Below are 16965 nucleotides of genomic sequence, written 5' to 3'. Positions count from 1 at the left end.
TATTATATTCACAGGAATTAGTTTTACAAACTTACAAGCTTATGAACATAATGTTTTTAGCTATTAATTACTCAACAGTTGTTAATAGTTTATTAATTAAATGAGTAGTAGCCAAAAAAGTTCATTAAATTTTAGCTTTTAGAAATCCACACCTATAATCTTGCTCACAAATTCACCGGACAGGCGGCTTTGTTAGCCAGTGATATATTGGCATTTAAGCCGGGTCAGAACAACGACCGGCTGGCAGGCTATATCGTCAGCCTGGGCCAGAGCTTTAAAGGACAGTGAATGAATAATGCCAGCCAATTTGCCCAGGTGACAGGTAACGAGAGGACGAACGACGAAGGACTAGCCGACGAGCGGAGGAACGTCCTGCAGCCAAGGACTTCATTAAACTGCAAAAATAGAATTAGAGCACATGGCAAAAGGCCGAGCTGCTTAATTACAGCTTAGACCTCAATTAAAAAGCCCCCAAAGGCAGCCAAACGAGTGGCATAGAGTGTTGGAAAAGCAAACCGAAGAAAAAGTAAACATTTTCACATTGCCGGACAACAATCCACTTCGAAGTGCCACGGCTCCTTCATCCGATGACTGTTTTCCTACAAAGAGAGAGAGAGGGGTGAGTCGATGGTAATGACCATAAAACACCTTGGCTAATTTTCGCAAATTGTTATAGCTGACCACCGACAAAGTTGGCCAAGACAAACCCACTGAAGTGAATAAGGGAATGAAAAATAATAGAAAAACTAGAAAAATATAACTAATTAGTTTACTACGACCAAAAGCAGTATTTTATTTTTATTTATTTCTGTTTTCAAGTAAGCTTAATACCTAAAAATTTAATTTTGTGTTATTTTTGCACATATGCTTATAAAAAATGGCATAATTTCACAGCAACTCGAAGATAAGTTAATTCCATCGCATATGCAAGATATAATTTGTTTTTGTATACGTTTTTTGTATATTTTTCCTTAACTAGACACTTGAAAAATGTATTTTTTAATATATCTAAGTGCTTATTTTTGCAATTACCTTGTGCCTTACCTAGTTACAAAAAGAAATCCAATACTGTTTATTACGACCGGCCGAAGTTTTCATTTCAGTTTTGAAATAACAAAATAGATAAGTGATTTAGTGCCAATATACAACGACCATTACAGTTAACTGTTTATTTATTTATTGCATTTTGAGTTAATTTCACCATTTTCCAGAGCTCACAATCACAAAGTCGGGATATGGCGACCCATTAGGTAGACATGTCGCGAATCCACGACCGCATAAATAAACGGTCTCAGAGCCTCGAATTGCAGGGGTTTCTCCTCCCTGACGAATGCTCGCTCGTTATCCGTCTCCTGCTGGGCAATTTGCTCGCTTTTGGTGGTATTCGAAGTGCCCACATTGATGCCTTGACTAAAGATGTTGATTTTCGTGAAAACTATAACGTCATCCAATGGCAGCTCCGTTCTGAAGGCATTGAGATCGGCGGTGGTCTTGTTGAAGGCAGTGGTTATTCCAGCTTTTCTCAGAGGTTCTCGTAACTGGAGGAGCTGCCGTATCTCCACCTTGGGCAGGCTGATGTTCATTAGGGTTATATTCAATCGGCTGCGTAGCTTTCGCACATCCACTGTGCTTAGTCTACGCTCAACCATCTGCACACTTGCCTTACGAATGGGTAGCAGGATCAGCAGCAGAGCACTGGATTCCGTTAAAGGTAGTCCCAAGGACTCGACTTCTTAGCTCCGGAATGTGTCCATGCCAAGCCAAGGTCCTTTTGGCCACTAAAGCTCGCTTTTCAATATTAAAGCCATACCTGAACTGTGCCTCAAATTCCAAGACATTGAAAAATAACAGCCGATTCGCAGGATAATAATCGTCCAGTAAGTACTGTAGGTTGACGTCAATTCCCTGGGACTTCGATTTGAGAAAAGTGTTCAAGGACTTTAGGTCCCGTCGTGCAAAGTGTGTCCTGTAAACGTACGAATCCAGTTCAGCAGCATCCGTTAGGAAGCCGGGATCAATATAGACATCCGGTCGCAACGAAGCCACTGTCGCGTACGTCAGTTTACCACTCTGCAGAAAATGACGAGGTCGCAAGCCACTTGCATTCGCACCTTTTGGGAATAGAAGGCCATCGATTTCGGCCGCCGATTTTGGACCCACAGCGAAAAGAAGCAATCCCAGGGCCTGCGAAATGCCCAGTGGTGAGATTAAGAATCCCTGGTCGCCATCCAACGTAGACGCAACATGGTTATATAGTAATCCGGCAAAGTTGTAATCTCCATACTGCCCACCCCATTTCCGTCTTGCCTCGGGCGTTTCCTCAACCTCGTCGGCTTCTTCAGCCTGGATAGCTCCGAAAAAAAGGCCCAAAGATAGTAAGCCAACAAAAGCCGCCATGGCTCGTCTTGAACTGCCGTAATCCCGGCCAGACACTGACTCCCCACACATCAGCCGACATCGATTGGTCATGGGGATTGCACAACCGTTCGCGGTGGTAATGCCTTTATCGTTTTCCGCTTTACTTTACATTTTGCACGCTCCTCGCACTGCGACATCGAGGGATACGTGAGTTGGCCTCCCAGGAGTCGCGACTTCGCTCGGCTGACGCCATAAATTTGCAGCGCCAAAGTGATAATGAAAGTGTTTCCTTCCGTTTCGGCCAAACAATGTGCCAAGAAAAGCGACACCAGGCGAGCAAAAAGCCCTTGGGAAAAGGGTAATGCTAAATATTTTGGCTGAGGTGACTTTTGAGATACCCTGAAAGCCCGAATTAAAGTACTTCAACTCCATTTATTCGATACCACTTTTTTTCTTTCAAATATTTAAAAAAAAACGGTATAAAGATAAGCGTGTTAAGTGTTATAAGTTTTTGGAAGCAATAAATGAATTTAAACTTTAAAATAATTTATTTTAAGTTTAAAAAGATTCATAATGGTCTTAAAAAGTTTGTAAAAATTACTCACACGACATGTTATACTAAAACGATAGTTTTATGCATATTCAATTAATATTTAACATTAAATTACTATTAAAAAATATAAAGAAAAAAATATAAAAAAAGAAGAAAAAACATATTTTAAGCATTTCTGTTAATATTTGGTAGTATTTAAGCAATTACTTATTATTATGTATCATTACCAGCCTTGAACAAAATTTCAAAAATTAAAAACCCTTTACCTTAAACGTTTTTTGTCTCATTGATGTTTATTAAAAAATTGTTGCACTTAATTTTATTTTACATAAACTTAACTTAAACATTTGTTTTTTCAAATATTCCGTTTCCTTAAAATAAAATAAAATCAAATCTATGTTTGCATTAAAACTTTGTGAAGCTCTGTATGATTTTAATCCTTCGCCAAGCCGCTAATCAAATCAACTAAGTCCTATTGCAAAGAGCTGCATACAACAAAACTCAGCTCGAGAGCAACGTGGCGTATACGCAACTTGGTTACCTTGGCTTTCCTTCCTCTTGGGCCATTCATCTTTCTCCCTTTCTCCTTCTGTCCGCTGCGCTACGTCGCCTTTTCACTTGGCTTGTTTATTGTTTTCCGCTCAGCAAGAGAGAAATTCAATTTTGGCGGCAAACACACAGCTACAAACAAACAAGCAAACAAGCTGGGAAACAAACACGCGGATGAAACAATTGAAACGCAGCGATTACTCCAATTGCAATAAAGTCCCGCGATTTATGCCTTGGGAAATTTTTTCCCTTTCCTTGAGTTTTCTTTTTGGTCGCACTTAACATTTAATTGCTCTGGACAGTGGGTAACAAATAATTAAAGGGATCTGCGGTTTCTTCCAAGAAAGTGAAGGTCCAGCGGAAGAAAAACAAATGCGAAGGAATTTCCCGCCCGCTTTGCCGCTTTTTGTGAGGCAAAAAAAAAGGCCAAATGAACGACTGTCCTCGGGGAGCTCTTGTTTTTCGGGAAAATGGAAGGATAAGAGGATGCAGTGGATCGGACTGAAACTGAAACACTTTGCGCAAAATGGCTGCCAGCCAGTTTTAAGTTTTGTTTGCCCACTCTACTGAACGCTTTTAACCCCCCACCCCCCTGCGGAAAACGTTGCTTTTGTTATTTGCGTGACATTTTTCCGTTGTGAAAAACTTAAGACGAGGAGTGTAAACGAAGTTGCAGGCGGGTCACCAAATGGAACGGGTGGAAAACTATGACAAAAGATTGTAGTGGCCAAAGTTTGCAGCAACGTTAATTAATTTCGCGTTCGTCGGAGCCTGAATTTTGAGAACTGTGGGTTCAGAGTTCAAGTCGTTTTTCAAGCCAAGATCCATTTATATGGTGTTAATGAAGTGCACTAAGATGAAGCTTCTCCGAAACAGCTAGACGATTTAGTATCCCTTGGAAAAGGTTAAACAATGCCAAGAGAATACATTTTATATTTATATATTATGTCTTTGTTGGACTTCAAACACTTTAGTCCAATTTAATAGCGATTAGCTTAGCCCTGATAATATTAATACAGATATACATGGTTTTAAATTTATATAATTATCCATGAACACCTAAAATTTAGTTGGACTTTAAAGGCTTTGACTCAAATTTAATAGAAATTCATAAAAATCATTTTAAAGTAACTAAATTAAATAGGAGCAAAACTATGTATCTAATGTTCTCTATATTTAAAAAAAAAAATTTAACACCAATTAAAAAGCGATTAGCTAAGCTTTTTATAATATCGAGGATAAAAGTGTAACTAATTCCAGTACCTACTTAATCTATATGACTAAAATTAGTTCACAGAAAAATATCATATGAAGCAAACCTAGAAGTCAGAAAATGAAATGTAACTAAAGAATAAATAAGCAATTGATAACACTATTATTTTAGATCAACTTTATTTCAGATCCACAATGGTTGAATCTTATCGTACTGCTTTTATTTTTGGGTAGTGGCATTTCAAGCCCCAGCTTAACTACCCAACTTATACACAAATGGGTATCGGGTCCCAAACATATTCCACCTGGCGTTCTCATCTGTCATCCGGTAGTGCTGACGGCTCTCGAAACCCTTTCAGTTTTGACAGATGGTGAAACCCATAAGGAGTTCAATGGCTTATATGTACGGCCACTTCGAAATATAAGTGAAAGCTTGTGGTTTAACCACACGAATACACTGCTCTTAAGAGCTGGAACTGAAGTACTCGATTCCGGAATAAAAGCCATTGAGAACCTAGCCACACTTCAGTTTATAGACTTTATCTACCCGAGACGCAGTCTGTATAAGTTCAATGAAGCCTTGAAAGAGACCCACCAGAGTTCCTATTTTCCCTCTATCCTGCAGCGACGTTATATAAATTGGGATACAGAACTGATTTCTGTTGGAACCGCCACCATGACCGCTCATTGGATCCACAATTTTGAGCCCAAAAACTCCGGATTGCGGGTTTTCCATAGCCAGCTCGATGAACACGGCGGGATACGACCGGTGGCCATTGATTTTATGTCAATAGTAGGTAACTTTCTGTTTAGTGAGTTTGATGGATTGCAACTGCTACACCTGCCGCTGAATCACAATCTCACCCTGCTCATTCTACTAAGTCGCCAGGTTATTGATAAGAAATCCTATGAGATTCCTAATCAATACAATCCTCTTGAACTATTAAAAAAGGGAAAAATGGAGTTCGTGGAGGTGCAGATGCCCAAGATCGAGTTCGAATATCGCGCCGAACTTGTGCCCAGAGCCCTCAACGGAATGGGTATTCGTCGGGTTCATCAGAAAAATGCTGACTTCAGCAAACTTACTTCTAGCAAAATTAAGCTTTCAAGCATGGTGCATGCCACATCTATTCGAATCGATGAGTTCGGCATCAACGAGGAACCTTTTGAAATTGCGCATTGTAAATTAAGTCTTATTTATACATTTTTCTGCGTATTTATGTATTTGTTTTTACTTAATAGCTTCCCCACTGGAGTCAGAAACAGAGAAGCTGACGTTCATTGCGGATCGCCCATTCTTTTTCTCAATTCTTAACGAATCGCAGCTTCTTTTCAGTGGCGAGTTTTTAGGTCCGTAAGACTTGATTATAAATGTTCTTAACTCTAGTGAAATATATATTTATAAATGGCTAATTTTACTTTAATCTTTCTTGAAATAAACACATTTTTTTATTGCTATATAGCTTATTTCTTGATCCGTATTATACCTTTAGAACAAGGTACAGAAAATAAATAAAATAAATAAAATTGAACTACCCTCTGGAATGAAGTCATCATAAAATATCATCGTCACGCTATTTAATCTTATTAAAAAAGGAAACAAACTCAAATCAAATACCTAAAATAACAATCTCTTGTCTTTCTAAGGAATTTCTTTAAAAATAAATTCGCAGATTCCAAAGGAAGCCATTAATTAGCTAAAGACGTTCGCCCAACTGAAACATCATCGTCACGATATTTAATCTGTGACTCGTTGCCCTGATAGATCTTAATTTCCGGCTCCTACTGCGAAAACATCATCCACAGCCTGTCTTTTGGGTTTCGCGTCGGAATGACCCACATTAGGAATGTGTAATTAAGAGCATCGTTGGCCGGCAAATTCCCCCGCCTCTTATGCTAATGACCAAAGTGAATTGTTGCTGGTGTGGCTACTGTGTTTGCCACTGCTGCTCCTGTTTTAGTTGTTGCTGCTTCTGCTGCTGCTGCTGTTTGTGTTTGTGAGAATTCCTGACAGCGATAAAAATGTTTCGCTCTGGCCGCCCCCATCCCCGCCCCCTTGATGGCATGTTTAGCGGGCGGCTTATGCGACGTATGCGTAATGTTAAAGCGAAAGGAGGAGGAGGAAGGTTGGCATGAATATATGTCCTAAAGTCAAGGGGTCTCTTGTCTGCATGAATTGATTGACACGGGAAACGGCATTCGCATCGGCATTGGCATCGGGAACATCAGCGGCCACAGCGGCAACAAAATGTGACTGCCAAACAACTTTATTTGCGAGAAGTGGCATTCATGAAATATTCATGCAGGCAAAAAAACCGGGCTCTGATGCTGTCAGCCCGGAGGAGCTGAATGTGAACAATATCCAGCATATCCAGAGTATCCAGAGTAGCCAGGCCCTGGAGTTGACGTCGAGGGGCTCCAGGATTTATTGGGCTGCCAGGCAGAGTGGATGAAAATTGAAGAGTGCCAGCAGTGCAGCCAACAATTGTTGCAGTTCGTAAGAGCGATCGGAATTGAGGCAGTCGGAATAAATCAAATATTCATACAAAAATATTCAACAGTTCTGAAAATAAATGTAAAATATATTATGATTACGACTCACAATACAGCAATTATATATACAAAATAGAAAAACACAATTTACAACCATGGGAGGAAACCTTATAGTTTTTTTTGCCCATTCATCCAAAACACCCATAAAGATACAAGCTTATCAACATTGTCTATAAAATATGAGCATTATCAATCGACACATGAGTATTTGATTAATCATGAGCTCCCTTTTCATATAGCTACTTAATTTAAAAAAAACCTTTTATGTTATCAAAGCAATTCATTTTCTTCGCACACTGTTGTCATAACAAATAATCTGTTCTTACAAATTTTTTCTCAATTTTCCTCAGCCCTTCTGCATTTTTCCCAGCTTCAAGCCCAATTCAATCTCATCTGGCCTCTTTACTGCACGACTTGCTTCTGGTTTCGGACAAATCGTTTATTTGGTTAGCTTAAGATTGACCCACATTTGACACAGCTCAAGTTTCCCCTGCCACTCGAACACACGGCGCATACGTACTCCCATGTTTGTCCAAGCTGATAGTCCCAGCTACCAGATCTCGGCTCACAGCTCACCTCACGACCTTGTTGGTTAGCATTGGGAAAAAGCAGCAGCCAAACCCAGGGGAAAATCACACCCAGAGAAAAAGAAATAACAATTATTCCTTAATATAACATTTTAAATTTCTTTTTTTTTAAATTCTATAAATATAATATTCTAACTAGACAAGTAAATAAACAAAGAACAGAACGAAATCTTAAGTAAAAAACTTAAACAAATAAACACTTTATTAATAATGAAATCGTGTTAAATTTTTTTAACAAATTTGTTGAATACTTAGTAATAAAATTTTCTTACGAATAATATATATAATCCAAATCTCTGTTAAAATCCCTTTTCTTTACAACTTTAAAAATTTATTTCATAGCAACACAAAACAATATAAAACATAAACTTCAAGTGGTCGTAACTAATGCTTTTAACTTATTGAATATTGATTTACTGAATATTAATGGAAAATTGAAAACTTAAACGAAAGAAAACTTAAAAAGCTAACAGTCAAATTATGTTTAAATATGTTGAAATCAGAGTTGTTAACTGCTCGAATAATGTTCAGTAATAAAATCGACTTATGGTTGAATTATAATCCAAATCTCAGTTAAAGTCCCTTACTTCCGCCACTAGAATTGTTTTCTAACTTTAAAAACATTTTATGGCAGCACAGAAAAATGTATAAAACTTAAAGTTCGTAACTAACGCTTTGGTGGTTTATGGTTCTAGTTGTGCAACTTCGATTGTGTTTTTCTGTGTGCACAGGCAAAGGCAGATGTAGAGGCAAACTTTTAAAGCGTCCTAGCCGATGGCATTGGGAAAACAGCATCGATGTCGCCCGGCACCACACAAACTATAAATTGGCTTAAGCCCCGGACCAGACAGTCGACCAGTTTGGAGCTTGGAGTTTCGACTTTGGAGTGTGTGCCCATTCTCGGCGCCCTCAAAAGTTCCCCAGAAAAAGTGGATGAGTGGGCTCCATATCCAGGGGACGGCGGAGGAGTGCAGAAGGTGGCTACAACGTTTGACACTTTTGAACTTTGATGTACGGCACTCAATCTCTGGCGTTTCGATGCTGGCTGAAAAGTTTCTTTGCGGCCTGTCATGTCTTTCATTTGATTTGCAATGATTTTTGCTAATTTTCCATGGCATTCGCTTTGACAAGTTTTCAGCTTTTAGCTGGCCAAGATTCCCACGACATCCGCAGCTCGTTTGGCATCATCGTCATCATCGCAATCGACATTGGGAAATGTTTGCCCAATCCCAATGGCGAACCTGTTTTTCTTTTACCTTCATTTTTTTTTTGTTTGTGTCTGCATAGATTGCTTTTGGGGTTCGCTTTTTAAAGTGCCAGGCCAAGCCCCATTATTATTATTGTGATTAGGATGAAAATTAGTTTTTTTGTCACGGCAACTTTATCGCTGAATCAGCTGCAGAAAAGTGAAAACTTTAACAACCAGTGAAAATCGTTGGCATTACTTGGCACATTAAAGTTTTCAATGCGCTGCGGAATAAGAGTTCTTAAAAAAATAGAAGAGGTTAAAAAAGTGCTTCAATTTTCATCAATTTCGCTTCGATTAAGGCATTAATCAAAACTCTACTCGAACGGAAAGTCAAAACGAAAATTTCCATTCATCATTTTCATCATTAGGGGCACAAAGTTGAATTCGTCCGCCAATTAAAAATTCACTCGCGGAATTTTTATTTTTACTTCCATTCCTGCACCCACTTACCTCTTTCTGTTTGATATTCGTTTTAAATTAATATTAATTACGGTTCCGATTCCGTTTGCTTTGGCAGGCCATTGTGGTGAGCTTAACCCTCGCTGCCATTTTGCGTTATGCCGCTTACAAAACTGGCATCGAAATGGATCCAGCCCGCACGTTAGGGTTAAGGACTTCATCAAGATGGAATCCACTGCTTTTCATTCAATTAATTGCAGCAGAAACACTCCTTGTTTCAGCCTAGAAAACCACTGAAAGAAATTTACCCCATTACCCCCCAATACTCACACAATCAGATTCCAGTAAATGAAGAATTTTTTTTTATTTTGGCCAGGGACCGAAAATAGTCAATATTAGTTTTGGTTTTTTTAACAACAAAGTCATGGTCACGGAAAGCAACTAGAAATGGTCTAACTATACCAGTAAAGCCTTTATTCGGTATAATTTTAAACTTTTCAGTCCTTATGTTATTATTTTTTTTTAAGAAAATAAAACTCGATCTCCATTTTATTTGAATATATAACGGATTGACATAGATTATGTGGACTACGGCTAGCATTGAATTGTAATAACATTATGATCGTAACGTAACGTAATGGTTCTCTAATTTTGGAAACCTTTTTTTTCTATTTAAGTCATATCAGAATTCTTCAAGTGTACATAATGCGGCTTGTGCCTTTATATGTGCTGTGTAGTTGTTGGAGGCCAACATTTTGAAGTATTCCGGAAAACCAACAAGAACATGCACAATATCTACTCCCCTTTGCCTCCTTTGAATAATGAAAATTGAATTATATGCTTAATAAAGCCTTCTGCAGAAAGTTGCTCTACATCTCTACGTAAACTGGAGCCAAATGAGATGAGATTCGCACGATTTGCATTTCTACCGCCTTCTCATTTGGCAAACATAATATTTCTGATTCATGGCTTTGTATTTACGAAGCCATGAATGTGTACTTTGCTTAAATCAGCAATTAGCATTTTGTTGCTTGAAGGAAAAAGGAGAGGTTCGTACAGAAATTTAAGTTTCGCCAGCAGCTGAATGCTTTCACTTAACTTACAGCATAGTACAGTAAGTACAGCATAGATATATCTATATTGACTTAAATTAATTGATCCATAAATAAATATATTAGGTATTTTCACAACAAATCGATAACAACAGTTTGATAATTTCTGCGGAAGTTAATTTCATAAATTAATTATAAGTAATTGTAACTTGCCCTTAGGCATTATTTATTGGAATCAAAAGCCATCGAATCAAATAATGATAAAAATGTATGTGGGGTCTCAATAAAAGTGAGCTGTTTGGTAATTTTTCAATAAATAGCTTGAGGCTTTTCAGCACTGGCACTAGTTTACTAACTTTCCATATATTTACATACACTCATTGAAGCTCTAATATATATTGTTTATTTTTGAATGTTAATATTATCAAGCTGTCTGGAATTTATTGTGTTATGAATTTCGGGCATTGTTAATTAGCATTTTCTTGTAATTCACTTGTAGTTCTCTTGATCAATAAAATTCTGATCTAAGCCTAGTCATTGAAATGAATTAAAATACATAAATTTCTTGCAATATTGTATGCACCTTTTTATTTATATTAGAAACTTCTTTCAACTGAATTGCCAAGAAATGACAACTTTCCTAGCTTCAAATATTACACCTTGTACTCCTAAATCCAAAGGTAATGGAATTTTTTTTGCTTAAAATGTATATATATGTAATTTTATATTTTTTTTTAACATTTAAGAAGTAAAAGAAGTAAATTTTAATTGAAATGATAGTTTCTAGTTTATAATTTTTTCAAGCCGTTTGACTTGCGCAACAAATATTATTCTAAAAGGAATTGATAATTAAAATAATTCCCATATTTTAATTATTTTAGAGAAAATTCGATTGTTTTTTATTAGTTCATCAGATTATTTTCTTCATCAAGTGCTCCTCTAGCGTCGTTTTTCCAGTATTTTTTCCAAGCCCGGGTGCTGATTGAGGGCAGGTAGCAGAACAGGCTCCACATCCCTACTCCACTCGATCGATTCCCCGGGGGGAATATCATTAGCCCGGCCTCGATTCGAAGTACCTTCCAATAAAGCCGGAACTGCTTTTTTTAATGCAGTTTCAAGCATAGGCTGCATCTCCTCCCACCAATCTGTCACGTATTGCCCCGAATAGTCTTGATTTTCCATCGAAGCAGAGTCTTGATCATCACTGGTGCACTTTATCACCCTCTTGCAGCCCCCGTTGTTGCGTATGATTGAGCCCGCAACACATCCGCATCCATTCAGGCAGCGATGCACACACCTGCCCATGGTTTCGGAGCAGCCCCTGCGGCAGAAGTCGTAGCAATCGTAGTAGACTTTACCTTCGCAGGTCCTGTAGGCGTGATCATGGTCAAAACCATGGGCTTGCAGCAGAATCTGACAGAAGAGAGCAGCCACTAAAATGCTAAACCTCATGCCGGCACTGCTGTAAAAAGCAAATGGATGGATGGGCGACACATTACCACATTAGTAAATTTGGTAATGCAGCGAGTGGAACTAACTGATTGGCTTTTGGTCTTATTTCTAGACCATAAGCTAAGCTTGTATCATTTAGTCATTTTATAGCTCTGTGACAAAGAAGACAAGAGTTAGAAATTGATATTCACAGCAAGTTCATAGGTGAACAGTAAGGCCATTTATTTACTTAAATTTAGCATTAAAGTAACGTATTGATTTTTTGTTCACCCAACAATACAATATATAACATACATGCTAACAAATTAAATTCCCAAATCAGTGGTTATATATTTATTTGATACTGTTATATAAACATTTCGACAGTATTCCTTGTAGAATAATCTTGGAAATTCTTAACACTTGTATACTTTTTGTAAGGTTGCATTTTGACAGAGTTCCCTTAGAAACCTCTTAAAAATCTCAGCTCATAGTTTAAGTTGGCACTTCAACTGTTTGCACAGATGCCTGCCATCTATGTTTTAGATACTCTCTAAGCACTGCATTCTTTTCTCCATAAATTGAGAAAATTGTTTGTTTCTGGGCAGGATTAAGACACTGTCCTCATGAGAACAATCTTCAAAACCGTTTCGCAGGTTTTTTGTAAGGCACTTCCACTGGCTATACAGCAGTCTGCCTACTTTTTTATCCGTAATCCGGATGCACTGCAGCGGATAGTACGCTGCCTGCATCTGCTTGTGACTTGGCCAGTTTTATCTGCAACGGATCGCTTTCCTAATCCCTTGGCGGAGGTCCTCGTGGTCGGAGCACAGTCTCCAGAAGATTGGGACCCGGCTGATTCTTGGGCCTGGGCGTGGGCGTCAGGGAGCGAGTGTGTGGAGCCAGCTCCTCTTTTTTGTGAACAGCCGAGGTGGCGGCACGTCTGGCCCGAATCTTCTCCTCCATTTTGCTGGGCACCATGAAGCAGTTGGACTCTTTGTACACGGGCTTGCGACGATCGTTCCAGGGGAAGGTCCACTGAATGGGTGTGAAATCGCGACGCCAGGGCTTCCTGGGCTTGAACCAGCAATCGCAGGTCCAGTCCTCCTCGCCAGGCGCATCGTCATCGCTAAGGGTTGGAAATAGTTAAGACTCTAAAAGTAAAAACATATTAAAACCAAAGCTTACCCCCTCACATAAACGCGAACGTAATGCGAGTTCTTGCGGAACATTTGCAGGGCTTCGTTGAAAGTCATCTCCAAGGCAGGCACATCGTTGATTTGCGTGATCTCGTCGCCCACCCGCATTCCTCCCCTTTTAGCCAATCCGGTGGGGGAAACATTTAGTATAGTCAGCGGCTCGAATTGGTCAATGCCGCCGGACACCTCCATGCCCCACATCGCATCGTAGAAGCTCATAATCCGGCGATCCGTCTCCAAAGTGTACGTCATCTGCAGCTCGTACTCGACATTGTCGAACGCCTCCGAGTCGTACTTGGGCACCCTAATCTTTGAGTCGAACATTTTGGTTCTGGTTAACTCAACAGTGAGTGTGTATGGCCCTTCGGAAAGATGGATATATGGCTAGATGAAACTGAATCCCAAGCCGGTAGAAGCGGACCGGAGGTACTGTATCGTCTGGCTTTGGTCGAGCAGTTCGCTGGCTTTTATAGCCGATATATTGGCAGATAAATCGGATGCGGACAGGGACAATGTCAAGGGGTTTGACTAGTGGGAGTGCCAAGTACAGGGGGAACTATTTAAAAAACCCTCAAGGAACTTCTCTAAGTTTTATCACGGATGTGTGATTTGTAAGGGCTAAACTAGCCATTTTAACCTTCAGTTAAGTCTGGATTTAGTATTATTCCGACAAAACAATAAAACCTTTTCTATTTTCAAGAACACGAGTTTAAATTAAAATTACTTTAATTCAATTTTTCACGAATTTAATATTTATAAAACAGTATGAGGTTGAATAACAACTTTAACCCTTAGTTAAGGCTGGACTTAGACTTTCTTAACCTATTCTTAAGAAAATGAATTTAAATTAAAATTGCTTAAATTAAATTAAAATTTATTTCAAATCGTTTGATTTCAAAGATTTTGAGTAGACCGTAAAGAACATATGTTGCGCTTTTACATTTTTGTGTGCACTTTTTCTTTTTACACTTTTCATTTCTTTTCAAGTAAAAGAATTTAAATTAAAATAACATCAACTGAAATTAGTTTTACTTTTAAATGATAGATTTTTAGGAATTTGTGTTTAAATGATGCGCTATTCTTTTTACAATTTACAATTTTCTTCATATCTTGGAGGACATGAATTTAATTTAAAAAACATTGTATCTTTACCAATCAAGTTATTGATTTTACTGGACTGTTTTATATTGTTTATTTTTTTAATGAAGATTTTTAACCACTTGTTGGCCTGCATAATGAACCTATAATTCAATACAAATTTACTCAATTTGATTGTCTTTTTTATTGAATTATTTATTTGTAGATTCAGATTCTCTTGTACCTATAAGTGTTACCCACTGTTGACTAAGGGGGAAATCAATGCAATTGATTTGCATTTAATTGTTGTCTATTTTTAGTGGCTGTGATTTTGGCTGACGGAAACAAAAGCGACCGACCGACCACGAGAAAGATCCCATGGCCGCTTTTGGCCATTGAAAGTGGAGCCGCCATGAGAGCCAAGGGAGCAGCCAAGCAGCTCCAAGTCCATTTCCAGTTCCTCCACACTCCGCTGGGCAAGTGCTAACCAGCTAACCACTTGGTCCGGGCGATTTGATTTCACTGACCTCAATTATGGCTACTGCCAACGAGATGGTCCGAGGTTGCAATGTCGGGAGACCTGCTGCTGGACTATTGAATTATTCATTTTCTACAACAGCAGCATAAAAAAAAGAGAAGAGAAACCCGCCAACAACAGCCCATAAAATGGTATTGTCGGGGGAAAAGTGGCCAAATAGCAAATGGCAAAAAGCAGAGACATCTTGCCTAATTACAGAAGATCTTTGGGTATAGCATCCTTACCTCCAAAGTTTATTTGTCTAGTCCAAAATCCACCCCCTCCAGAAGCACTTTGCAGCTTGTCGAAGCTTATGCAACGCCATTTTGCCCGGGGATTTGCATCACTGAGCGTGGCCAGCCTTTGTTGTCATGAAATTCCACCGCCACAATGGAAAGGATTCCGACCATGGAATTGAGGTAATTACTTAGCAGGTGCTGCTGGCAAGTGGAGCTTTTATTTTGGCCAGTCACTTAAACTTAGTCACGTTTTCAGGTAAGATTTTCCCCATATAATTGCTTTCACGTTCCTTGGCCTTATCAAAAAACTAAACAGTCACGAATATTTTCAAATTTTTCTATATAAAGCAGCGAACATGTGCTGCGTTTCTAAAATAACTAAAAATGCATATTTTTCTACGTTTGCGTAAGTTTTTGAAATTAAAAAATAAATGATTATAATTTTACAGTACAATTTTCTTTTAGTTATCTTTACTGTCATACTGGTTGTGTGCCTAGGTACAAAAATTAATCGCATCTTATACATTAAAAAGCGGGTCACAAGCTAATATGTAATTTGTTAAATAACACTTGTATTTTAAAAATTTTGTATTTTTTTTTTAATGTGCTGTTGGTATATTGGTATAAAAAAAGCTTAGTAAATCCAAATATTTTGAACTCAAATTGTTTCGCTTTAATTTTCATTCATTGCGGTTTTATTTACTTTAAATATGAAAATATTCAACATTTTAAAAATTGTGTATTTGACTCATTTTGGAAAATTTAATTTAGATTTTATATGTAATACAAATGTAATATATAACATTTTAAATTCAATAGTCAAGTTGTATTAATGTGCTCCAAATTTTTTAAGAATTAATTTTTGTTGTCAAAACTTTTAGCAATTAATTCAAACTTTGTCGAGCTCTATCATTCATATAAGGAAACCTATTCTTATAAGTTGTATGGAAAAGTTGAAGAATGATCTATTTCTATTTTGAGTGTCATTTTTTGAATCAGGGAGTCCATCTGCACCGAAAATGCTGCAAGCTTGATAAACTGACATAATATTTTATGGTTAGATATTTAGTAAGAAGAAGGCATGAAACACATTTTTTACTCTTTTTACCATAACACCTCCTTTGGGTATACTCTTTTTGGGCACACCAATGCCGCCAATGAGGCGTGAGGATTTCACCCATATGATCAGTCATCAGCGTATTTATTTACCCATAAAACATATTTTAAACCTAGACAGCAGACATATCTTAGGTTTTAAAAAAATTACCACTCAAAAGTGCTGTCACATGTCCCTTATATTTTTATTATCGATGAAAAAATTGGTTCTTACATTCACAAATTGATTCTGTACGGTTAGCCTTTACCTTTTGAGCTTTTAGAATGACAAACACTTCATTTGAACAATCTTGTTCAAATGTGGCGATACCATTTCGTACGATTCCTTTAAGCAGCTCAAGAGACATTTCTGGTTGCCAATAACCTTTTGCAGGAATTGATAGCCCAGGAGCGCCAGCGCAACAATATCGAGATTCTTGGTCTTCAAAGGAGTAAATTTAACACAGGTTGCGAGTTTTCTGATGCTTGGTATAGATTTTGAGGCCAAGGAATTGCCAGCTTTGATTGCCACTTCAGCGCAACTGCTAAGCTTGTCGAGATCGATTTTTTGTGCCACATTAAATGGCACCAGGGATGCCAGCAGCTTATAAAATTTGAAAAGATTACTAAGATGCAAAAATCTTTTGGTACAATAATTCTTACAATCATGCTGAAGGTGGTGAAGATGAGTTGGTTGGACCTCATGTTTAGGAACTTGGGCAAATAATAAAAAGATATTTTGAAATGAATCGCCATTTATATAGTTTTCCAAAAAATGGAATTAAATGGTTTAACCACGCTTGTTTGTAATACGATGAAAGTGTAACTGACTTAATTAGTATTTTTAAGATCATTACTTACAGTTGGGTACATATTTGTATGTACATCTTAAGCA

The 16965-nt window shown here is 38.0% G+C and overlaps 4 protein-coding genes and 1 long non-coding RNA gene across 5 annotated transcripts; 2 read left to right on the top strand and 3 right to left on the bottom strand.

Annotated features, from left to right (window-relative positions):
* Positions 1-4749: 4749 nt before the first annotated feature.
* LOC128253993 (serine protease inhibitor 88Ea-like) lies at positions 4750-6075 on the top strand. Its single transcript, XM_052982751.1, has 3 exons — positions 4750-4800; positions 4861-5853; positions 5915-6075. Exons 1-3 carry the CDS (start codon positions 4794-4796, stop codon positions 6028-6030), a joined length of 1116 nt encoding a protein of 371 aa, XP_052838711.1. The 5' UTR covers positions 4750-4793; the 3' UTR covers positions 6031-6075.
* A 5226-nt stretch (positions 6076-11301) lies between these two features.
* LOC128254054 (uncharacterized) lies at positions 11302-11979 on the bottom strand. The gene has a single exon (XM_052982842.1). It carries the CDS (start codon positions 11962-11964, stop codon positions 11452-11454), a length of 513 nt encoding a protein of 170 aa, XP_052838802.1. The 5' UTR covers positions 11965-11979; the 3' UTR covers positions 11302-11451.
* Positions 11980-12120: 141 nt separating this feature from the next.
* LOC128253810 (uncharacterized) lies at positions 12121-15523 on the top strand. The gene is made up of 4 exons (XR_008267488.1): positions 12121-12168; positions 14540-15155; positions 15232-15381; positions 15441-15523. It is a non-coding gene; the product is annotated as an uncharacterized LOC128253810 (long non-coding RNA).
* LOC128253809 (uncharacterized) lies at positions 12283-13601 on the bottom strand. The gene is made up of 2 exons (XM_052982490.1): positions 13132-13601; positions 12283-13072 (listed from the first exon to the last, which is right to left on the bottom strand). Exons 1-2 carry the CDS (start codon positions 13464-13466, stop codon positions 12739-12741), a joined length of 669 nt encoding a protein of 222 aa, XP_052838450.1. The 5' UTR covers positions 13467-13601; the 3' UTR covers positions 12283-12738.
* A 729-nt stretch (positions 15524-16252) lies between the features above and the next one.
* On the bottom strand, positions 16253-16887 carry LOC128254000 (accessory gland protein Acp53Ea-like). The gene is made up of 2 exons (XM_052982758.1): positions 16734-16887; positions 16253-16674 (listed from the first exon to the last, which is right to left on the bottom strand). Exons 1-2 carry the CDS (start codon positions 16824-16826, stop codon positions 16351-16353), a joined length of 417 nt encoding a protein of 138 aa, XP_052838718.1. The 5' UTR covers positions 16827-16887; the 3' UTR covers positions 16253-16350.
* Positions 16888-16965: the final 78 nt, after the last annotated feature.

Source organism: Drosophila gunungcola (genome assembly GCF_025200985.1).
Source record: "Drosophila gunungcola strain Sukarami chromosome 2R unlocalized genomic scaffold, Dgunungcola_SK_2 000004F, whole genome shotgun sequence".
NCBI classification, from domain to species: domain Eukaryota; kingdom Metazoa; phylum Arthropoda; class Insecta; order Diptera; family Drosophilidae; genus Drosophila; species Drosophila gunungcola.
This window is presented reverse-complemented; position numbering and strand designations above follow the sequence as displayed.

Coding starts and splice junctions, on each gene's coding strand:
- LOC128253993 (XM_052982751.1), top strand. Junction 5,854..5,914: donor ACCTTTTGAAATTGCGCATT/GTAAATTAAGTC, acceptor TTTACTTAATAG/CTTCCCCACTGGAGTCAGAA.
- LOC128254054 (XM_052982842.1), bottom strand. CDS start 11,964: ATGAGGTTTAGCATTTTAGTGGCTGCTCTCTTCTGTCAGATTCTGCTG.
- LOC128253809 (XM_052982490.1), bottom strand. CDS start 13,466: ATGTTCGACTCAAAGATTAGGGTGCCCAAGTACGACTCGGAGGCGTTC. Junction 13,073..13,131: donor GTTCGCGTTTATGTGAGGGG/GTAAGCTTTGGT, acceptor TCCAACCCTTAG/CGATGACGATGCGCCTGGCG.
- LOC128254000 (XM_052982758.1), bottom strand. CDS start 16,826: ATGGCGATTCATTTCAAAATATCTTTTTATTATTTGCCCAAGTTCCTA. Junction 16,675..16,733: donor TCACCACCTTCAGCATGATT/GTAAGAATTATT, acceptor AAATTTTATAAG/CTGCTGGCATCCCTGGTGCC.